This window comes from Oryctolagus cuniculus, chromosome 17 (assembly GCF_051225735.1).
Source record: "Oryctolagus cuniculus isolate XC-2025 breed Fujian yellow rabbit chromosome 17, ASM5122573v1, whole genome shotgun sequence".
NCBI lineage: Eukaryota > Metazoa > Chordata > Mammalia > Lagomorpha > Leporidae > Oryctolagus > Oryctolagus cuniculus.
Genome location: NC_142883.1, coordinates 16,704,115 through 16,728,515, shown reverse-complemented (window position 1 = coordinate 16,728,515; position 24,401 = coordinate 16,704,115). Strand labels below are relative to the sequence as shown.

Below are 24,401 nucleotides of genomic sequence, written 5' to 3'. Positions count from 1 at the left end.
AGAAATCTATTGTTTACCAAATGCCTGCAACAACTGGGGTTGGAGCAAGCTGAAGACAGGAGCTAAAAACTTAATCTAAGTCTCCCATGTGGTTGCAGAGGTTCAGCTGCTTGAACCATCACCTTCTGCCTTAGTGCACACTAGCAGGAAGCTGGAAACAGGATTGGAGATGGGACTCCAACTCAGGTATTCTGGTATAAGATGCTGGGGTCCAAAGGAGCATTTAATTGCTACATCAAATTCCCATCCCCACTATTCTTTATGATAATAGCCATTCTAACAGGTATGAGGTGATATCTTATTATGGTTTTTATTTGAATTTCCTGGGTTATTAAAGATGTTGAACATTTTTTCCATATATCTGTTGGCTACTTGTATGTCTTCTGTTGAGAAATGTCTGTTCAGATCATGTGCCTGTTTTTAATTTTTTTTCATTTCTTGATATTGAACCATTTAAATTCCTTCTATATACCTGATATTACTCCCTTATCAGGTGTATGGTTTGCAATTATCTTCTCCCACTCTGTGGGTTGTCTCTTTACTCTGCTTGTTGCTTTGACTGCACAGAAGCTTTTTCATTTGATGCAACCCCACGTATCTGTTTTTGTTTTTGTTGCCTGTGTTTTTAAGGTCATGTCCAAAAAATCATTGTCCAGACCAATGCCATGGAGATTTTGTTCTATATTTTCTTCTATCAGTTTTACAGTTTCAGGTCATACATTTAAGTCTTTAATATATTTTTGGTTGATTTTTTTCTCAATGTGAGATAACTTCATTCTTCTGCATTTGGATATCCCATTTTCCCAACATCATTTATTTAAGAGACTGTCCTTTCCCTATTTTATTCTTGGTACTTTTGTCAAAAATCAGTTGATCATAACTACTTGAGTTATATTTGCTTTTCTAGCCTGTTACTTTGGTCAGTGAGTCTGATTTTGTGACAGTATCATGCTGTTTTGCTTATAAAACTTTGTAATGTATTTTGAAATCATAAAGTATGATACCCCCAGCTTTGTTCTTTTTACTCAAGAATACTATGGCTATTCAGGGTCTTTTATGATTACATATAAATTTTAGGATTATATTTTTTATTTCTATGGAAAGTGACATTTGAATTTTGATAGGAATTGCCTTGGATCTGTAAATTGTTTTTGGTAGTACTTATTTTATTTTATTGTTTTGACAGGTAGAAAAATAGACAGTGAGAGAGACAGAGAGAAAGGTCTTCCTTCTGTTGGTTCACTCCCCAAATGGCGACTACGGCCGGAGCTGTGCTGATCCGAAGCCAGGAAGCAGGTGCTTCTTCCTGGTCTCCCATGCAGGTGCAGGGGCCCAAGTACTTGGGCCATCCTCCACTGCCCTCCTGGGCCACAGCAGGCAGCTGGACTGGAAGAGGAGCAACCGGGATTAGAACCTGGCACCCATATGGGATGCTGGCACCACAGGTGGAGGATTAACCAAATGAGCCATGGTGCCAGCCCCTGGCAGTACATATTTTAACAATATTAACTCTTCCAATCCATGAATATGGGATATTTTTTTCCATTTATTTGTTTTATTCAATTTTTTCAACACTGTCTTGTGATTTTCATTGTTGGAGTTTTGACATTCTAACAGGCATGTAGTGATATGTTTTAATTTTCAATTTTCTAATGACTTATGATTTTTTTAAGGGAAAGGGTTTATTGGGGAACACCTTACAGACCGGAGTGAAGGGGCAGTAAAGGAAAAAGGAGAGAAAGTATAAGAGAGAGAGCCAGAGGAGAGGAGCTAGTGAGGAGAGAAGATAGAGCAGAGAAGAGAGGAGGAGAGGAGAGCAGAGAGTAGGAGAGGAGAGCCAAGAGAGAAGAACCAAGAGAGCGCAGGAGAGAAGGGTCACGAGAGCATGTGTTCAGGAACAGGCCCTTTTAAAACTTTGCTTGAGGGCAGGCAGGGAAGCAGGAGCAGCGAATCCCATTAGGATGGGGGTGGAGCCTGGCTCAGGTAGCTGGGCCATGTGGCCACCTGGCTAAAACTGTGCCAGTTTCCTAATATTCCCCCCTTTTGTTTTTTATAAAGCAGGAGTTGTATGGGATTACATTAGTCCCAAAAGTCCAGGAGGGGTAGAGGGACAATGATCTGTCTTTAGAGCTACTTCCTGCTGACATGGGGCGACGAGGTACTCTTCACTGGCATGGGGTGATGTCTCAGGCCGCTGTCTCCTGGGCGAGGAGCTGAATATATTCCCATAGCAGCATTTGGTTGACCGCCTGGTTGCTGAAGGCCTTCGTTTGTTCCATTAAAACCTGCTGTAAACACTTAAACAGACATTGTAGTATAAAAGACAGGGTGAGAATAGCAACCAATGATCCTAAGAGTAGCATTAACCAGATAATGAGAGGATTTCTTAGGAAATGGGGGGGGGGTGTCTCTGGACCCTTGTGGGGACAGTTTGATGGATGTGGCTTAAACTGATCCCAGCCAAGACTGGGAGAAAGGCCACTTAACTTTGCAGGTAGCGGGGTTTGTCTGTAGAGAAATTCTGAACAATTATGCAACATTAAGTAGGGGAGAGGACCATCTGTACAAACAGGTTGGGAGTAGAGCCATTGGTGGTAGAGTAGAGGTCATGATTACAAAGGAATGAGGCCAAGTGGGCTAGATACAAAGGACAGAGTTGTTATTAGAGAACCTAAGAAAGATGCTATCTAAACTACAACTAAGTTTTCTGATTGAGAGGCAAATAGAACCTGACAGAAGGGGCTTGATAATAATCTGGTGGGCTTTAGGCCTTATAAGTTAAGAGGCCCAGACCTATCTATCTCTTCACATGGGGTACATCCTAAGGGAGGTGTGAACCTCCTTGGGGAAGGCACCCTGTTGACTTCCATTACCTAGCTGGCCTGGGAGGAGAGCTGGCCAGGTAAAGGCAGGTGGCATCTCTAACAGGAAATTCACAGTTCTGCCTGCAATGTTACTCACCCTACTTGGCCATTTTCTCAGCTGCGATGGTCACTTTGGAAGCTGGCTGAATGAAAGGCTTTTCAGCTTAGAGGCAATAAGATCTGTGGCTCTGACCTGAGCGTCCTTCGACTCCAGGGCAGTTCCATTTCCAGTGATCCAACTCTTGGCTGGCAAGAGCTGCCAGGGCTCTTCATAAGCTGACCTCTGCTTAAGCCCAGGCATGACTTACGATATTGAACATCTTCTTTATATACTTATTTGCCATCTGTATTTCTTGGTGAGATGTCTGCTCAGATCTATTGTTAATTGTTTAGCTGGGTTATTCTTTTTTCTTATTGTTCTAACAGTCCTCTCTGTAATTTGGAAAGCAGTCTTTTTTCAGATATATCTTTTCTTCCGGTGTGTGCCATTTCATTGTCTTTTTTCACGGAGCAGTTTTATTTTTATCTTTTAATTTTTATAAAAAGCTTTTATTTATACTAATTTCATAAGTATAACTTTTGGATTATAGTGGTTCTTTCCCCCATACCCACCCTCCCACCCCAAACTGTCCCACCTCCTACTCCCTCTCCCATTTTCATTTTCAATTATCTTTACATACAGAAGATCAACTCTATACTGAGTAAAGATTTTAACAGTTTGCATCTACACACACACACATAAGTATAAAGTACTGTTTGGCCGGCGCCGCGGCTCACTAGGCTAATCCTCCGCCTAGTGGCGCCTGCACACCGGGTTCTAGTCCTGGTTGGGGCGCCAGATTCTGTCCCAGTTGCCCCTCTTCCAGGCCAGCTCTCTGCTGTGGCCAGGGAGTGCAGTGGAGGATGGCCCAAGTGCTTGGGCCCTGCACCCCATGGGAGACCAGGATAAGTACCTGGCTCCTGCCATCGGATCGGCGTGGTGCGCCGGCCGCGGCGGCCATTGGAGGGTGAACCAACGGCAAAGGAAGACCTTTCTCTCTGTCTCTCTCTCTCACTGTCCACTCTGCCTGTCAAAAAAAAAAAAAAAAAAAGTACTGTTTGAAGACTAGTTTTACCATTAATTTGCATAGTACAACTGTTATATATTAATGTTAGCTGTTGCAAAACACACTGGATACCAGAGTAAGGGAAAGGGTTTATTGGGGAACACCCAACAGACCAGAGTGAAGGGGTGGCGAAGGAAAAAGAAAGAGAATATAAGAGAGAAACAGAGGAGAGGAGCTAGCAGGGAGTGAAGAGAGATGAGAGGAGCTGAGTGAGAGAACCAAGAGACCAGAGGAGGAGGCTAGAGAGCAGAACCTAGAGAGCGCAGGAGAGAGGGGCCAAGAGAGAGGAGCCAAGAGAGCATGTGTTCAGGAACAGGCCCTTTTAAAACTTTGCTTGAGGGCAGGCAGGGAAGCAGGAGCAGCGAATCCCATTAGGATGGGGGTGGAGCCTGGCTCAGGTAGCTGGGCCATGTGGCCACCTGGCTAAAACTGTGCCAGTTTCCTAATATTCCCCCCTTTTGTTTTTTATAAAGCAGGAGTTGTATGGGATTACATTAGTCCCAAAAGTCCAGGAGGGGTAGAGGGACAATGATCTGTCTTTAGAGCTACTTCCTGCTGACATGGGGCGACGAGGTACTCTTCACTGGCATGGGGTGATGTCTCAGGCCGCTGTCTCCTGGGTGAGGAGCTGAATATATTCCCATAGCAGCATTTGGTTGACCGCCTGGTTGCTGAAGGCCTTCGTTTGTTCCATTAAAACCTGCTGTAAACACTTAAACAGACATTGTAGTATAAAAGACAGGGTGAGAATAGCAACCAATGATCCTAAGAGTAGCATTAACCAGATAATGAGAGGATTTCTTAGGAAATGGGGGGGGGGGGGTCTCTGGACCCTTGTGGGGACAGTTTGATGGATGTGGCTTAAACTGATCCCAGCCAAGACTGGGAGAAAGGCCACTTAACTTTGCAGGTAGCGGGGTTTGTCTGTAGAGAAATTCTGAACAATTATGCAACATTAAGTAGGGGAGAGGACCATCCGTACAAACAGGTTGGGAGTAGAGCCATTGGTGGTAGAGTAGAGGTCATGATTACAAAGGAATGAGGCCAAGTGGGCTAGATACAAAGGACAGAGTTGTTATTAGAGAACCTAAGAAAGATGCTATCTAAACTACAACTAAGTTTTCTGATTGAGAGGCAAATAGAACCTGACAGAAGGGGCTTGATAATAATCTGGTGGGCTTTAGGCCTTATAAGTTAAGAGGCCCAGACCTATCTATCTCTTCACATGGGGTACATCCTAAGGGAGGTGTGAACCTCCTTGGGGAAGGCACCCTGTTGACTTCCATTACCTAGCTGGCCTGGGAGGAGAGCTGGCCAGGTAAAGGCAGGTGGCATCTCTAACAGGAAATTCACAGTTCTGCCTGCAATGTTACTCACCCTACTTGGCCATTTTCTCAGCTGCGATGGTCACTTTGGAAGCTGGCTGAATGAAAGGCTTTTCAGCTTAGAGGCAATAAGATCTGTGGCTCTGACCTGAGCGTCCTTCGACTCCAGGGCAGTTCCATTTCCAGTGATCCAACTCTTGGCTGGCAAGAGCTGCCAGGGCTCTTCATAAGCTGACCTCTGCTTAAGCCCAGGCATGACTTACGATATTGAACATCTTCTTTATATACTTATTTGCCATCTGTATTTCTTGGTGAGATGTCTGCTCAGATCTATTGTTAATTGTTTAGCTGGGTTATTCTTTTTTCTTATTGTTCTAACAGTCCTCTCTGTAATTTGGAAAGCAGTCTTTTTTCAGATATATCTTTTCTTCCGGTGTGTGCCATTTCATTGTCTTTTTTCACGGAGCAGTTTTATTTTTATCTTTTAATTTTTATAAAAAGCTTTTATTTATACTAATTTCATAAGTATAACTTTTGGATTATAGTGGTTCTTTCCCCCATACCCACCCTCCCACCCCAAACTGTCCCACCTCCTACTCCCTCTCCCATTTTCATTTTCAATTATCTTTACATACAGAAGATCAACTCTATACTGAGTAAAGATTTTAACAGTTTGCATCTACACACACACACATAAGTATAAAGTACTGTTTGGCCGGCGCCGCGGCTCACTAGGCTAATCCTCCGCCTAGTGGCGCCTGCACACCGGGTTCTAGTCCTGGTTGGGGCGCCAGATTCTGTCCCAGTTGCCCCTCTTCCAGGCCAGCTCTCTGCTGTGGCCAGGGAGTGCAGTGGAGGATGGCCCAAGTGCTTGGGCCCTGCACCCCATGGGAGACCAGGATAAGTACCTGGCTCCTGCCATCGGATCGGCGTGGTGCGCCGGCCGCGGCGGCCATTGGAGGGTGAACCAACGGCAAAGGAAGACCTTTCTCTCTGTCTCTCTCTCTCACTGTCCACTCTGCCTGTCAAAAAAAAAAAAAAAAAAAGTACTGTTTGAAGACTAGTTTTACCATTAATTTGCATAGTACAACTGTTATATATTAATGTTAGCTGTTGCAAAACACACTGGATACCAGAGTAAGGGAAAGGGTTTATTGGGGAACACCCAACAGACCAGAGTGAAGGGGTGGCGAAGGAAAAAGAAAGAGAATATAAGAGAGAAACAGAGGAGAGGAGCTAGCAGGGAGTGAAGAGAGATGAGAGGAGCTGAGTGAGAGAACCAAGAGACCAGAGGAGGAGGCTAGAGAGCAGAACCTAGAGAGCGCAGGAGAGAGGGGCCAAGAGAGAGGAGCCAAGAGAGCATGTGTTCAGGAACAGGCCCTTTTAAAACTTTGCTTGAGGGCAGGCAGGGAAGCAGGAGCAGCGAATCCCATTAGGATGGGGGTGGAGCCTGGCTCAGGTAGCTGGGCCATGTGGCCACCTGGCTACAACTGTGCCAGTTTCCTACCAACACCACATTAAGGACAGAGGTCCTACATGGGGAGCAAGTGCACAGTGACTCCTGTTGTTGATTTAATAATTGACATTCCTATTTATGATGTCAGTGATCACCCAAGGGTCTTGTCATGAGCTGCCAAAGCCTCTTGAGTCCACAAACTCCGACATTATTTAGACAGGACCATAATCAAAGTGGAGGTTCTCTCCTCCCTTCAGAGAAAGGTACCTCCTTCTTTGATGGTCCCTTCTTTCCACTGGAATCTCACTCAGAGATCTTTCATGTAGGTCATTTTTTGCCACAGTGTCTTGGCTTTCCATGCCTGAAATGCACAGAGCAGTTTTAAATTTTAGTGGAGTTCATCTTATTAATTATTTCTTTCATGGATCATACCTTTGGTTTATATTTAAAATGCATTTAATTTTATGAAAAGCTATTTTATGTAGTTCTTTTTTTTTTTTTTTGACAGGCAGAGTTATACAGTGAGAGAGAAAGAGACAAAGAAAAAGGTCTTCCTTTTTCCATTGGTTCACCCCTCAAATGGCCGCTACAGCTGGTGCGCTGTGCCAATCAGAAGCCAGAAGCCAGGTGCTTCCTCCTGGTCTCCCATGTAGGTGCAGGGCCCAAGCACTTGGGCCATTCTCCACTGCCTTCCCGGGCCACAGCAGAGAGCTGGACTAGAAGAGGAGCAACTGGGACAGAATCCGGCCTCCCAACCGGGACTAGAACCCGGGGTGCCAGCGCCGCAGGCAGAGGATTAGCCAAGTGAGCCGCAGCGCTGGCCATTATGCAGTTCTATAAAAGACTTGATTTGTGGGGCTGGTGCTGTGGTGCAGCAGATTAATGCCTTGGCCTGAAGTGCTGGCATCCCATATGGGTGCTGGTTTGAGACCTGGCTGCCCCACTTCTGATCCAGCTGTCTGCTATGGCCTGGGAAAGCAGTATAAGATGGCCCAAGTCCCTGGGCCCCTGCACCTGCATGGGAGACCTGAAGGAAGCTCCTGGCTCCTGGCTCCTGGCTTCAGATCAGCAAGCTTCAGCTGTTGTGGTCATCTGGGAAGTGAACCAGTGGATGGAAGACCTCTCTCTCTCTCTCTGTGTAACTCTGACTTTCTAATAAATAGATAAATCTTTTGAAAAGACTTGATTTGCAAAGTATATAGTAAACTTTTTCAACATGATATCTTAAGAACTAGATTCAATAATTATTAAGTACAGTCATGAATGCTGTATACTTTATAGCTGCATAATGCACTAAGGAAAACCAGAGATAGAGTTTGTACTCATTTATTTGGTGTAATAGTGAACTAATGAATAAGTCCGTCTCAGTAGAAGTCTCCTGGGTGGACAGTGCTGTGATGTGGATAAAGCTACTGCCTGCAGTGCCAGCATCCCATATGGGCACCGGTTTGAGTCCTGGTTGCTCCACTGCCGATCCAGCTCTCTGCTATGGCCTGGGAAAGCATTAGAAGATGGCCCAAGTCCCTGGGCCCCTGCACCTGCATGGGAGACCCAGAAGAAGCACCTGGCTCCTGGCTTCAGTTCTGTGCAGCTCTGGCTGTTGCAGCCAATTAAGTAGTAAGCCAGCTGATGGAAGACCTCTCTCTTCCTCTCTCTTCTGCCTCTCCTCTCTGTGTAACTCTGGCTTTCAAATAAATAAACAACTCTTAAAAAGAAATTCTCTTGGTATTTGAGAAAGAGTATTGATATAAAATGAATTATTTGATCAAGAATGGTGTGTGTGTATGTGTGTATGAAAGATTTATTTATTTGTTTGAAAGGCAGAGTTACGGAGAGAGAGGGAGAGACACAGAAAGAGCAATCTTCCATATGCTGGTTCACTCTATAAATGGCTGCAACACGTAGGGCCAGGCCAGGCCACAGCCCTGTGACTGGAGCTTCTTCCGGGTCTCCCACATAGGTGCAGGGACCCAAGCACTTGGGCCATCTTTCACTGCTTCCCCAGGTGCATAAGCAGGGAGCTGGATTGGAAGTGGAGCAGCCAGGTCATAAACCAGTGCCCATATGGGATACCGGTGTCATGGATGGTGGCTTTACCTGCTATACTACAGTGCAGGCCCCAAAATGTGGTATTTAATATGTATCTGCAAAGAGAACAAGACTGATTGTAGCCCTTGATTATTCCCCAGAAAGAAGATGTTGAATTAACTGATAAAGCTTCTAATTCTTTTGCAACCAACTTGCCATCAAGATATATTGACAGAAAGAAATACATCAAAATTTCTGAAACAATAGAAAAGAAAATTTTACCTGAAATTAGAGGTTGGACCCCAGAACATAAAAAAAGGTAAGTTAAAAACTCTGAACCTAGTATATTTAATTATACTTTCACAAGTTTAAAAGTGCCAAAAGTGTAACCTACGTGGTCTTGTACAATGTATATGAAATCATTCCTGTTTATGATCATTCTTTTAGGAGCATGCTTTTAACTCTTGAATAGTCATTATTATAGTTTTTTGTATTTCTCTTTTAGCCACATGGAAGCATATAAGCTATCATATAATATTAGTTAGAGAGGAGAGTAATTGTATGTTTGTAAGTTGGACTTAAAAAGAATTTATAAAGGATAGTGAAGAAAATTGTATGTTTGTAAGTTGGTGTTAAAGAGAATTTATAGAGGAAACAAAAGATTCTCTTTGGATTTGGGTTTATGCTACCCATGAAATTGGACTATTTGTATCATTGCTAGTTCTTTTTTTGTGTGCTATATTGTCTGATGTCTTTTTGTTAGTTACAGAAAAATGCTCTCATTTCATGTACAACTAGGAGAAATGCTTGATCTGCATTTTTAATACTCTTGCATGCTTTTGGCCTTGTTGGAAGTCACTGGTTGGGATGCCCGCATTGCTGGAGTTTGTAGCCCATCCCTGTTTCCAATTCCAGCTTTCTTCTTCTTCTTCTTCTTCTTCCTTTTTTTTTTTTTTTTTTTTTGATAGGCAGAGTGGACAGTGAGAGAGAGAGACAGAGAGAAAGGTCTTCCTTTGCCGTTGGTTCACCCTCCAATGGCCGCCGCGGCCGGCGCACCGCGCAGATCCAATGGCAGGAGCCTGGTACTTATCCTGGTCTCCCATGGGGTGCAGGGCCCAAGCACTTGGGCCATCCTCCACTGCCCTCCCTGGCCACAGCAGAGAGCTGGCCTGGAAGAGGGGCAACCAGGACAGAATCCGGCACCCCGACCGGGACTGGAACCCGGGGTGCCGGCGCTGCAAGGCGGAGAATTAGCCTAGTGAGCTGTGGCGCCAGCCTCCAGCTTTCTTCTAATGTACAACCTGAGAGGCAGCAGGTGATGGCTCAAGCAGTTGGATCCCTGCCACCTACATGGGAGAACTGAGTTGAGTTCCTGGCTCCTAGCTTTGGCCCTTCCCAGCCCTGGGCATTGCTGGCATGTGGGGAGTGAACCAGTGGGTGGGATCACTCTGTGCCTGTTTGTCTCTCAAAGAAATAAAAATTTAAAAAATATCTAGAAAATGACTGAAACAGAAAAAATATTTATCAGAGAGAAGAAAGAATCTGAGAAAGCATTTAAGGTTCATCTCACTTTATTTTTTTCTGATTAAATGCTGATTTTACCAAATTGTTAGATTGAAGATTACTAGCACATTATGATCTCCTCTGCCTAGCATATGTTTCCACTTTATTTACTTATTTAATTTTTTAAAAAAATTTATATTTTTTATTTGCAAGGCAGAATTACAGAGAAAAGGAGAGTTAGATCTTCCATTTGTTGGTTTACTACCCAAATGGCCGCAACGGCCAGGGCTGGGCCAGGCCAAATTCAGGAGCCAGGAGCTTCTTCTCTGTCTCCCACCCCTGTGGGTGGCAGGGGCCCAAGCACTTGGACCCTCCTCTGCTGCTTTCTCAGGTGTGTTAGCTGGGAGCTGGCTTGAAAGTGGAGCAACTGGGATTTGAACAGATGCCCATGTGGGATGCCAGCATTGCAGGTGATAGCTTAACCCGGTACAACATAATGCTGATCCCTCCGTTTCATTTAAACTAATGTTTTCACCCCTATTCCTGTTCATTAGATAACAAAAGATAATATAATTATTTCTAGAAGACCACAATAAAACTTGCTACCTAGGAAGATGAAAGCTAAAAAATCAGATAGTAGAGTAGAAGTCATGATTATGCCAGAAAGAAGATTCAGATTCAGTAGGGACCTATGGGGATATAATGCCACAATAGGCTGTTGGTAATAACCTATTAATAAATCATAAAGTCCACTTAGAATGTCATTGCTAGTTTGTTCTTTTGCAGGAAATATATCAGAATGGTACTGAAGACATTAGAGTGCTTTTCACATAAGTATTATTTTGTGAAATTGTCTCTCTCTCTTTGTATTTGTATACTGACATTCAATAGAAAACATTTTTAGACCATGTGTTGTAGTCAAAATAGTTGAAAATCATTGCCTTTGAGCTTGGAGGGCTGCAGAGGGGATTAATCATAAAATAGTTTCAAGGGAGCTTGGAGCAAAATAATGGGGTCTCAGAGTAGGCATTTGAGGAATAAAGCATCAAAAGGTTAAGATGTGTGCTAAGGAAGAGGAGTGGGATACATGATATAAATTTCCCTTATTTCACAATTTTTCTTAGAGCTTAGTTTATCTAAAGCTGTTATAGATACCCACAATCTAGTTAGTTATTGTCCTGTATATCACACAAGCAGCCCTTAAATAGCAGATTGCTTTAGAAAGAAAGGACATTTCTTGGGGCTGGCACTGTGGCATAGCAGGTAAAGCTGCCACCTGCAGTGCTGGCATCCCATATGGTTCAAGTTCCAGCTGCTCCACTTCCAATCCAGCTTTCTGCTATGGCCTGGGAAAGCAGTGGAAGATGGTCTAAGTGTTTGGGGCCTTGTTTTTTTGTGGGAGACCCAGAAGAAGCTCCTGGGTTTGAATTAGCCCAGCTCCAGCCATTTGAGGAGTGAACCAGCAGATGGAAGACTTCTCTCTCTCTGCCTCTGCCTCTCTGTAACTCTGCCTTTCAGATAAATAAATAAATTTTTGAAAAAAAAAAAAAAAGAACATTTCTGCTAATGAAATTTAAGTTTTGCATACAAGTAAGGAATCACCCAAAAATAATGAATTATAGCTCAGTTTGTATGAGTTCTGGGTAGGAACAAACCTTTGGGGTTTTCCATAGTGTTTCCCACTATGTTAAAATTACCTGAATATTTTTACCTCCCCTTGTGTTTGCTAGATGGCCACACTCCAGTACAATTAAACACAGTATTTGGGGGTGGGAAACAAGTATCAGTATTATTTTCGGCTGCTAGATGATTTCAATATAAACACAAATCTGGAATCTAGTCCATTTCAGAATCATTCCTAGTCTATAGGGTTCTAGGAACACAAAAATCATTTTAGGATTTTCCTTGAAATTTAGGTATATTGTACATTATTTGAGGCAATATATTTCTAGGAGTCTTCTCAAATTTATTTCAGCCTAACTGTAGTCATCTCACTATTGTATAGTTTGTGGGATGTTTGTATTATGAAATTTCTTGACAGTGCAATAAGAAAATGCAGAAAAAAAGAGAAAGAAGAAACCAAACAGGAAAGCAGTATAAGGATTAAAAAATAGTTCAGTGGCTGGCACCACGGCTCAATAGGCTAATCCTCCGCCTGCAGCATCGGCACACCGGTTTCTAGTCCCGCCCGGTTGCCCCTCTTCCAGGCCAGCTCTCTGCTGTGCCCTGGGAGTGCAGTGGAGGATGGCCCAAGTCGCTGGGCCCTGCACCCACATGGGAGACCAGGAGAAGCACCTGGTTCCTGCCTTCGGATCAGCGCAGTGTGCCGGCCGCAGCGGCCATTGGAGGGTGAACCAACGGCAAAGGAAGACTTTTCTCTCTGTCTCTCTCTCTCACTATCCACTCTGCCTGTCAAAAAAACAAGCAAACAAACAAAACAAAACAAAAACAAAACAAAAAAAATAGTTCAGCTTCTAGTTCCTATACTTTAGTCTTTGAACATCATTAATTGTTAAAAGCTAATTTCAGGTCTGGTAGAGGAATTGTGCAGATGAGCCTGAAATAGCTTGGCTTCCAGAGATAAGGAAACTAACAAAGACTGCTTTTAGGATTGCAAATAAGGACCCAAAAGCCTCCTTGAAAGGCTCTCACTTTCTCCCATTAAAGATGAGAAAATTAGAGTAATATTAAGAATAATAATTACAGGGAATTAAACTGTATCAAATATATTTAAATCCATGTGTTCAAAATGATATCAAAATTACTTTGTTTTTATTGGTGGTTGTAAGTTAACCAAGCCATTGTTATGAAAAGTGGTAAATAAAACTAAAAATAGAACAATTATCTTGCCTTTCTTTATGAACTGTATCACCGGGTAACCAAATTATACAGGAGAGGTAAGTTTCTCTTGCTAGAAATATTCTAACTAATGAGTGAAGAAGAAAAGACAGACTTATAACCATTTTACAATCTATTGATTTATTTGATCTAGCTGTTATATATAAGGGAGAGCTAATAACACAGATAGTCAAACTGGATATTTTATGCTTTCTGATGGAAACACATCACCACCTATTTAGTGATTTTTAATTCTCCCCTCTCCAGGAAAATAGAACCTGAATATGACCAACCTTTCAGAATCCCAATATTCATGATGACACAGCAAAACCTAGACTGACAAATCTACAGGTCAAATGACCTAATATAGCACTAATGCTAATATAGTAAAAGACATAGAAGAACAACTTATAGATGAAAAGAGATTTAAAACACATAACCAGCTATGGTGTGAGGACCTAGTTGAATACTAAAGAAAATGTTAAAAAATGTATGGCCTTCATGAGACATCTGGAAAATTGAACAGTCTATTTGGTGATATTGAGAAATGATTGTTAATTTTTAGTTGTTATAATTGTGTTTCAGATTTTTAAAAAAGAGACACCTTTCAGAGATTTATATTAAAATCTTTACAATTGAAATAATATATTGGAATTTACTTTAAAATAATAAAGGATGGGAGTAGGGATAAAGATATAGATCGAATAGGATTTATCATTACTGGGTGGTGGGTACATGTGGAGATAATCATATTGTTCTGTCTACTTTTGTATTTTAAAATTCCATAACTAAAAGTTGAAAAGAAGAAGAAAAATCAAGAAAAACAATTTGAATTATTCCAATTTCTGTGCAATTTAGGAATATAACATCACTATACATATGTGAAGAAGAAAAATTCTCTGATTTATCAGGAGAAAATAAAATCAAGAAAAAGAAAAATTTACAAGTACAACTGCATAGGAAAACAACTGAGGTAAATAAAGATTCAGGAACTTTCCCTTCATCTTCAAGTGTTGTCCTTAGCCCTCAAACATTCCTGTCTATTTTAGCTCAAATGTTGAAAGATTGCAGTCTTGAATATTACTACTACTTTCTCTTCTTCTCTCCTCTCTTCTTCATCCTTCTCATCTTCCTTTCTTTTTATTAAAAAAGAACAAATAATACTTTCAGATTTTGGAAATTTTATTCTTCTTTCTCCATTAAACCAAAACATACACATGCACACATTTTTCTTTTTTATTGAGTTCTCTTTTAACATTTTTTCCTGTCTTAATGTTTTTAAGTGTTTCTTGGTTTGTGGCAGCATGGCTGCAACCTCCGCCTCAGTCTTCACATGGCTTCTCCTCTGTGTGTATCTCAAGTCTCCTTCCCTTTTCTTATAAACAATCTATCATTATTTAACTCAGCTAGAAATCCTTACCTTGATTACTTCTGCCAAACATTTTTTTTTCAAGTAAGGGTATGTTTACAGATTCCAGAGATTAGGACATGAACATATACTTTTGTGGAGCCCCCATTCAGCCTAGTACAGTCACTATGATAGGCTGACATATATATTTCTCTTTATTTCTGTTTAGATATTTAAATGTTAACAGAGATATAGCAACTGTACAAAATTGCATGTACTATGTGATGTCTTGTTGCATATATACACTGTAATATCCAATAAGGGTAAATATATTTAAATTCTTTCAAGAGTTTTTTTTTTAAAGTAAAACAACCAAAATCCTGTCTTCTAGGTTTTTGTTAAAAAGAGAAATATATAGTACATTAATACTATCCACAGTCACCCCAGTGTGCAATATAACCCTAAGACTGTTTACTTCTGTCTAGTTATAACCTAGCACACATCAATCAGATTTTCTCCAACCTTCCCTCCATAGTTCCCTCCCCAGCTTCTGGTAACTACAAGTGTATTTTTAACTTCTATGAGATTATATATTCTTTACACTCAACAAATGAGTAAGATCATGTGATATTTGTCTTTCTGTGCTTGGCTTACTTCATTTAACACCATCCATATTATTGTAAATGACAAAATTTCATTCTTTTTATGGCTGAGTAATGTTCCATTATGTATAGGGATCACATTTTCTTTATCCATTTGTTGGTGGATAGGTTGTTTCCAATTCTTGGCTATTGTGAATGGTGCTGCAGTAAACATGGGAGTGCAGAAGTTTCTTTGACAAATATATTTCATTTCTCTTGAATATATACCTAGGAGTAAGATTGCTAGGTCATATGGTAGTTCTATTTTTATTTTTTAAAAAAGGAACCTCCATCCTGTTTTCCACAAAGGTTGTACTAATTTACATTCCTGCCAACAGTGTCCAATACCCTTGGCAATACTTGTTATCTTTCGTCTCTTTAGTAATAGTCAATCATTTTGTTTTTTAAGATATTTATTTATTTTATTATTTGAAAGGCAGAGTTACAGAGAGGCAGAGGCAGAGAGAGAGGGAGGGAGGGAGAGAGAGAGAGACAGAGACAGAGAGACACAGAGAGAGAGGTCTTCCATCTGTTGATTCACTCCCTAAATGGCCTCAGCGGTTGGAGATGGGCTGATCCAAAATCAGGAGCCAGTAGCTTCCTATAGGTCTCTCACATGGGTGCAGGGGCCTTTGGCCATCTTCCACTGCTTTCCCAGGCCATAGCAGAGAGTTGGACCAGAAGTGGAGCAGCCAGGACTTGAAGCTGTGCCTGTATGGGATGCCAGCACTGCAGGTGGTGGCTTTACCTGCTACACCACAGCAATGGCCCTGTAATAGTCAATCTTACTGAAATGAGGTAATAATATGTCATTGTGGTTTTGATTTGCATTTTGCTGATGATTAGTGATGTTGAGCATATTTTAATGTACTTGTTGGTGACTTGTATATCTTCCTCTGAGAAATACCTGTTTAGACCTATTACCTTTTTAAAAATTGGATTACTTTGTTTTTGCTATTGAGTTCTATATGTATCCCAAATATTAATCCCTTGTATAAGATTGCAAATATTTTCTTTTTACTCTGTTGATTATTTCCTTTGCTGTACAGAACTCTTTGATGAAATGCTATTTGTCTATTTTTGTTTCTATTTTCTGTGCTTTTAGGGTCTGATTTAAAAGATCCTTGCCCATTCCAATGTCCTGAAGTATTTTCATATTTTTTCTAATAGTTTCAAAGTTACAATTCTCACATTTAGGTCTTTAATCCATTTTGAGCTGATTGTTGAACATGGTTAGGGATAGGGATCTAGTTTTATTCTTCTTCCTGTGGATATACAGTTTTGCCAACACTGTTAAAAATGGTATTCTTTTCCCAAAGCAAATTCTTAGCACCTTTGCCAAAGATCAGTTGACTATAAATATATGGGTTTACTTGTGGGGTCTCTATTTTGTTCCATTGGTCTATGGATCTGTTTTTATGCCAATAGCATGCTGTTTTGATAACTGTAGCTTCATACTATATTTTAAAGTCAAGTAATATAGGGGCCAGTGCTGTGTGGTAGTAGGCTAGGCCTCTGCCTGTAGTGCTGGCATCCCATATTGGGCACTGGTTCAATCCCAGCTGCTTCTCTTCTGATCCAGCTCTCTGGCTTCAGATCAGCTCAGTTCCGGCTGTTGGGGCCATTTGGGGAGTGAACCAGTGGGATCTTCTGATCTTTCTGTCTTTCCTTCTATCTGTCTATAGCTCTACTTCTTTATTTTATTTTATTTTATTTTATTTTATTTTATTTTATTTTATTTTATTTTTTTGCAGAGTGAACAGTGAGAGAGACAGAGAGAAAGGTCTTCCTTTTCCGTTGGTTCACCCCTCAATGGCCACTGTGGCCGGCACGCTGTGGCTGACGCACCGCGCTGATCCAAAGCCAGGAGCCAGGTACTTCTCCTGGTCTCCCATGTGGGTGCAGGGCCCAAGCACTTGGGCCATCCTCCACTGCCTTCCTGGGCCACAGCAGAGAGCTGGACTAGAAGAGGAGCAACCGGGACAGAATCTGGCGCCCCAACTGGGACTTGAACCCTGTGTGCTGGCACTGCAGGTGGAGGATTAGCCTATTGAGCTGTGGTGCTGGCCAATTTTTTTTTAAAAGGGAAGGTAGTATAATGTCTCCTGCATTGTTCTTTTTGTTTAAGATTACTTTTATTTGGGGCCTTTTGTAGTTCCATAGAAATTTTAGTGATAATTTTTCTAGCTCTGTGAAAAATGTCGTTGGAAGCTTGATAGGGATTGCATTGAATCTATAAATCTCTTTGGGTTGTATGCATATTTTAATGATAATGATTCTTCCAATCCATGAAAGTGGGATATCTTTCCATTTCTTTGAGTCTTCTTTAATTTCTTTCATTGATGAGGTATAGTTTTCATTTTAAAGATTTTTCACACTTTTGGTTAAAATGATTTATTTATTTATTTATTTATTTTTGGTAACTATTGGATTCTGAAACTTGGATTAAATGTATTAAAATATTTTTGTCTTGTACTAGAGTTTGTTGCTCTGTATGATTCCTGTATGCATTGAATATTGTAATTTATTACTGTCAGATATTTGTAGACAGTTTCTTATTTTCATATTGAATGTGAACTAGCTCTTGATTTCATTGATTTTTTTCAGTTTCTATGCCATTTATTTATGCTCTGAGTTTTATTATTTCTTTCCTTCTACAAATTTTGGGCTTGATTTGTTCTTGTTTTTTCTAGTACCTTGAGGTACAGTGATAAGTTGTTTATTTGAGATATTTTTTTTTTTTTTTTTTTGTGTGTGTGTGATACAGGCATTGATTATTGTAAACTTCTACCTTAGTACTGCTTTTGCTGTATCCCATAGGTCTTGGTATGCTATGTTTTCATTTTCATTCACTCCAAGATATTTTCAAATTTTCTCCTTGATTTCTTCCTTGATTTATTGATATTTCAAGAGTAAGTTGTTTAATTTTCATGTATTGTGTAGTTTCCAAAGTGTCTTTTGTTATGATGTCTAGTTTTTTTTTTTTTTTTTTTTTTGCTTTGTGATCAGAAAAGGTGCTTGATATGATTTGTATTGTTTTAAATTTGTTGAGGTTTGTTTTGTGGCTGCTGTATGACCTATCCTGGAAAACGTTCCATGTGCTATTGAGAAGAATGTACATTCTGCAGCTGTTGGATTAGAAGTTCAATAGATGTCTGTTAGGTCCAATGGATCTCTGGTTGAATTTCACTCTGCTGTTTGTTGATTTTCTGTCTAGATGATTTGTCCATTTCTAAAAGTGTGATGTTAAAGTCACCTACTATTACTGTATGGGAGTCTATCTTTCCCTTTTGGTTTATTAATACTTTATATGTATAGTGGATGTACCCAATATTGGGGTACCCACAGTTTGATTTTTGGTGTTACATTTGACCCCTTTTAATATTGTCTGTCTCTAAATGTTTTAATGTAGTGGGTATAATTTTTTAAATCTTCACAATAAAGATTTAAATGATTTATATACCATGTTTATAATATGAAAGCATTCTGAATTTGTTATGATTATACTTTACCAGTAAGTTTTCTGCCTTCTGATATTTTCTTTTTCTTTTTACTTGTTAATATCTCTTTGTTTCAGTTTGAAGAACTCCCTTTAATGTTTCTTATAAGACAGGTCTACAGGTGATAAATTCCCTTAGCTTCCGTTTGGGAATGTCTTTATATCTTTTTCTCATATCTGATGGATACCTTTGTTGGATTTAGTATTCTTGGCTGGCAATTTTTCTCTTTCAGTGCTGTAAAAGTCTTAACCCACTCTCTTCCTGGCCGCTAAGATTTCTACTGAGAAGTCTGCAGTCAGACAAATTGGGATCTCTTTATATGTTATTTGCTTCTTTTCTCTTGCAGCTTTGAGAATTCTCCCTTTATTTTTAACCTTGGAGAGGTTGATTATAATATGTCTTTGGTAGACTTGGTTGAATTGACTCAGATTGGTGACCTTTGACCTTCCTGTACCTGGATAATGATATCTTTCTCTAGGTTTGGGTAATTTTCTGTCATCATCTCTTTAAATATGCTTTCTGCTGCTTTGGCATTCTCAAGTTCTATTGATTCCCAAAAACCACATTTTTGCTCATTTCATGCTACCCCATAGTTCGTGTAAACTTTCCTCATTCCCCTTGATTCCTTTTCTTCTGAAGCTGTGTTTTTTCAAATAATCTGTCTTTGAGCTCATTGATTCTTTCTTCTGTTTGTTATATCCTGCTGTTGATGTCTTATATCATATTTTAATTTCACTGCATGTACGTTTCAGTTGAAAGATTTCTGTTTGATTTTCATTACCTTCACCTCTCTATCAGATCTCTTTGTTAGAATATTGAATAGTTTCTCTGTGTTCTCTTGAATTTTGTTGAGTTTCCTTAAAACAGACATTTTGAAATCTTCATTCAAGCATTAGGAAATTTCATTTCCTAGATGATTAGTTTCTGGGACCTTATTTTGCTCTTTAGGTGAGATCATGTTTCCTTAGAACTTCTTGATGCTTTTTAGTATACAATGTCATCTGTACATTGAAGGATTAGTTTTAGTAATATGGCTTCATTTAGGTTGTTCTTCTAGAAATTCTGTTGTTTTCTCTGCGCCTATGAATACTTTTTTTAAAAAAAGACTTTATTTATTTATTTGAGAGGTAGAGTTACAGACAGTGAGAGAGAGACAGAGAGAAAGGTCTTCCTTCCGTTGGTTCACTCCCCAAATGGCTGCAACGGCTGGAGCTGTGCCTATCCGAAGCCAGGAGCCAGGTGCTTCTTCCTGGTCTCCCAGGTCCCTAGTCTCCCATGCAGGTGCAGGTGCCCAAGCACTTGCGCCATCTTCCACTGATTTCCCAGGCCACAGCAGAGAGCTGGATTGGAAGAGGAGCGGCTGGGACTAGAACTGGCACCCATATGGGATGCTGGCACCGCAGGTGCAGGATTAACCTACTGCGCCACAGCGCCGGCCCCTAATACTTCTGTTTCAGCATTAGATACACTCTAAGTCCTGGTTTGTCCCAAGTCTACTGCTGATATATTTTTTAAAGATTTATGTATTTATTTGAAAGGCAGAGCTACAGAGAGGCGGAGGCAAGAGAGAGAGAGGTCTTCCATCCGCTGGTTCATTCCCTAGATGGCCGCAATGGCTGGAGCTGAGCTGGTCCAAAGCCAGGAGCCAGGAGATTTGTCCAGGTCTCCCATGTGGGTGCAGGGGCCCAATGACTTGGGCCTTCTTCTACTGCTATCCCAGGCCATAGCAGAGAGCTGGAGTGGAAGTAGCGCAGCTGGTACTTGAACCAGTGCCCATATGGTATGCCAGAAGTGCAGGCAGCAGCTTTTCCCGCTATGCCACAATGCCGGCCCCTGCTGATATGTTTTTACTGATTCAGTGTTAAGTACTCAAAAAATTACAAGTTTATCCCAAATCTGCAGTTGATGTATTATTCAGTATGAACTGAGAAGTGCCTAAAAAGGGGTAGTCCATCCCTTTAAGCTTCTTTCTGGGCTTGTGGTAGGCTCAGCCTCATTGTCCTGTGTCTGTAAATGAATGCCTCAGTGCTAGATGACATCAAGAGCCCTCAGGCCACCAACACCAGTGCACAATGCCGGTGGGACCAAAGCTCACCCTCCTGTGATCTGTCTGTTGCTGAAGAGGGTTCACCTGTCAGCCACCAGTGATATTGGCTGATATATAAGATTGCTTAACCAGGACCATGGAACTCTGCTCGGCAGTGAAACAGATCCAGAGGTCTGTCTATAGTCACTGTTCTGGGGACGGGGACTGTTAGAATCTGCTCAATGCTGGATTTTATCAGCCTGGTCCCAAAACAGTTCTGTGATTCCTTGCTGTCTGTCTAGTTGCAGGAGGAGTGATAGAGGCTGTCCCTGAGCAACTTGGGCAGGCTATTTTGGGAGTCACACCTGGAATTCACTGTCACCAGGCCTTGCACAATCTTCAGTGGTGAATACCAGGTCTGAAGACAGATTTGCTCTGCCTGATACTGGGGCAAGTATAGAGACTGTCCACAGGTACTTGCCTTGGGAAAGAAACCATTAGTATCTGACCCAGCATTGGAGTTTACCCAAGACACAATCCCATAACCCATTGTTGTCTGCTCAAGGTTGGAGGAGACTGATAAAGGCAGCCTCTTGTCACTTACACTGTCCCCGGACTGGTCACACCTGCTTCCTACAGTCATAGGTCTTTACAAAGTCCTATAGGTATCCTTCAAGCCCACTAATGGCAACATATACCAAAACGAGTCTGACACTCCAGAATGTAGGTCTGTGCCTGACACTGGGCAAGTCTACAGGGTCAGTCTGTGAGCATTGGCAGGGAACTAGAGGCCTTTGGGCTTTATCAGGTGCTGGGTCTCAGCTCCCAGGTGTAGTCTTTAGCTCCCTCTCCTGACCTCTGTGTGGGGTTGAAATTTTGCTTTCTGTTGGCAATGGGAGTGGGGTTGGTGGGGATGGATGGTGGCAGAGGCTGCCTGGTTGTGGAATCTCCAAATGTTCACTCCACAGATATGGGCGTGGGGTCCAGGCAGGGTGACTCAGTGCTACTGATTTTTTCTACAATGGGTTTGGCACTGGGACTCAGTTCACTCAGCTCCCAATTGGAAGGTGTCTGTCAACACTGCAATCCTTGGAGCTGGGGAGGGGTGGTATGGGAAACTCTTCTTTTTCTTTTTCTTTTTTTGATTACAACAAAGACGAGGCACTGTGGTCTCTTATCTAGCTTTCTAGCTTTGATGAAGGTACTTGGTGTGTGTAAAGACTCTTATTCAGCTAACATCTTTTTCTTTTTTTAAAGATTTTATTTATTTATTTGAGAGACAAAGTTACAAACAGAGAGGGAGAGACAGAGAGAAAGGTCTTCCAGCTGCTGGTTCACTCCCCAAATGGTTGCAACAGCCAGAGCTGGGCTGATCCGAAGCCAGCAGCCAGGAGCTTCTCTGCATTCTTTCACGTGGGTGGCAGGGGCCCAAACATCTGGGCCATCTTCTACTGCTTTCCCAGGCTATAAATAAAGAGCTGGATCAGAAAAGGAGCATCTGGGACATGAACTGGTGCCCATGTGAGATGCCAGCACCACAAGTGGAGGCTTAGCCTACTACATCGTAGCACTGGTCCTCAGCTGAGATCTTGATTCCAACTACCTAGATATTTGTTGTGTTTCCAGAATTTAATAAAGCAGGCCTTTTTTAAAAAAATTTTGTAAAATTTCAATCCAGTATCTTTTAGAATATATCACCTCCCTCAATCTCTTCATTATCCTTTTGTTTCTTCTATGTTCTTCACCATTGCTTCATGTTTTTCATCTCTTTCTCTCTATTTTGTTCTTGGTAATTTCTCCCCATCTACTTTCTAGGTTGCTCATTTTTTATTTAGGTGAATCTCATTAACCTGTCCATTGAGGTTTTAATTTCTGGGATTATATTTATTACTTCTAGAATATTTACTTGGTACTTCCTAAAATCTACCTTATGTTATATTATTTATTCATGTTCCATGGTTGTTTCAAGATTGGTATCTTATAAACCCCACATATTAAGTCCTTGGAGAATCAGAATGTTCTATTTGTTGTTCTTATTCTCATTCATGTTAATTTGTTCCCTGGATATTTTATGTTCTGTTCACCTTTTCATTTATAGTTGGTCTAAATTTGTGGGACTCACATAATGAGTCTATCATATTCCCAAAGAAATTTCTTTTTAAGAGAATTTGCATATATTTCTGCTGAGTTGCCTCAGAAGTATTACAAACTTGGGGCCACTTTGAATTTTTGGTTTCTATTTTTCCTGAACAACACATTTAGTATAAATTTAAGTTAATTATATGTATATGCATAGAATTATCATTATAAATAATCAATAGGAATAGTCTTTATTCTGTCTCTTTCTCTCTCTCTAGCTTAGAGCTGAGACACAGATTTTACTTTGCATAATTCTTCATTGGAAGTAAGAGTTATTTTTTCCCCCTGCTAGCTCACTTGTGCTGAGAATGTTGACTTTTGAAGATTTTGGTTTTATGTGGAATCTCAGTATCAGTTTCTACCAATCTTGTATGGCTTGAGAATTTTCTCTCCACAACCTGTATAGTCTTTAAAATCAAGGTTATAAGCTTTGTGTAAAATGGCATACATTTTTAAAAAAATTTTTTTGACAGGCAGAGTGGACAGTGAGAGAGAGAGACAGAGAGAAAGGTCTTCCTTTGCCTTTGGTTCACCCTCCAATGGCCGCCGCGGCCGGCGCGCTGCGGCCGGCGCACCGCGCTGATCCGATGGCAGGAGCCAGGAGCCAGGTGCTTCTCCTGGTCTCCCATGGGGTGCAGGGCCCAAGCACTTGGACCATCCTCCACTGCACTCCCTGGCCACAGCAGAGAGCTGGCCTGGAAGAGGGGCAACTGGGACAGAATCCGGCGCCCCAACCGGGACTAGAACCCGGTGTGCCGGCGCCACTAGGCGGAGGATTAGCCTATTGAGCTGCGGCGCCGGCCAAAATGGCATACATTTGTAATTAGTGTCCTCATTTTCTGGAGTGGTACTTTTCTATTTACCTATTTGCCTCATTTGGATGATGTTTATACATGCAATGTTAAGTGGATAATTTACTCATTCATAAGGTTAATTCAAAACAGAAGTACTTATATCATTTAAATAACTTCATTGGTTGTTCTCCACATTGTTTTGCACATATTGTCTAAGTCTGTATATATAGCCTAGAGTTGGTGGCCCAGTCACCTTGTTCTCATAGCTGTGGTTCTGATGTAAAACTGCTTCTTGTAATTAAATTTTATATATACTAAAATTTTAAGTGAACTCTATAATGTTTTTTGTCTATAATGTTTTTTGCAAAGCTCTGTTTTTCTTAAGTATATAATTAATATTTTATCAATGTAGTAATAGATTTTACAGAGTACAAAATCTATGGCATAATGGAGCTATTAATTATATTTTAAGCAGTTTAATATCTGAGAATGCTGGGTTACCAGAGTGATATTAGGCACCAACATACTTGCATTTGGCTCTAGATTGAGTTTCCCTCTCTGAAGCTGTCAACGGAGAAGAGAACTAAAAAAGAAAACTCTATGTACAAATTGCCAAATCAGTACAGCATTTGCAAGACTTCATTGCCCCTTCATACATCTTCCTCAATTTTGCGGTATTTAAATTATTGTATTCTATTTTTTGAATGTTGGATTTATATTAGGGGTTTTTCACTCCAGAGTTGTCTATACCTTTCATATAAAAATATCAAATAGTTTATGAAAGCTAAGGCACCATGCTGTTCAGAAGGATAGGGTAGGGGCTAGATCACTAT

The 24,401-nt window shown here is 40.9% G+C and overlaps 1 protein-coding gene across 1 annotated transcript in view; it reads left to right on the top strand.

Annotated features, from left to right (window-relative positions):
- The window catches only part of LOC149121110 (EF-hand calcium-binding domain-containing protein 13-like), a 119,496-nt gene that overhangs the window by 9,953 nt on the left and 85,142 nt on the right, over positions 1 to 24,401 (top strand). Inside the window, exons 3-5 of the mRNA XM_089318020.1 lie at positions 8,941 to 9,098; positions 13,979 to 14,093; positions 24,112 to 24,242. Of these exons, the coding sequence (XP_089174146.1) occupies positions 8,941 to 9,098; positions 13,979 to 14,093; positions 24,112 to 24,242 (404 nt within the window). The remainder of the gene's footprint in view (positions 1 to 8,940; positions 9,099 to 13,978; positions 14,094 to 24,111; positions 24,243 to 24,401) is intronic.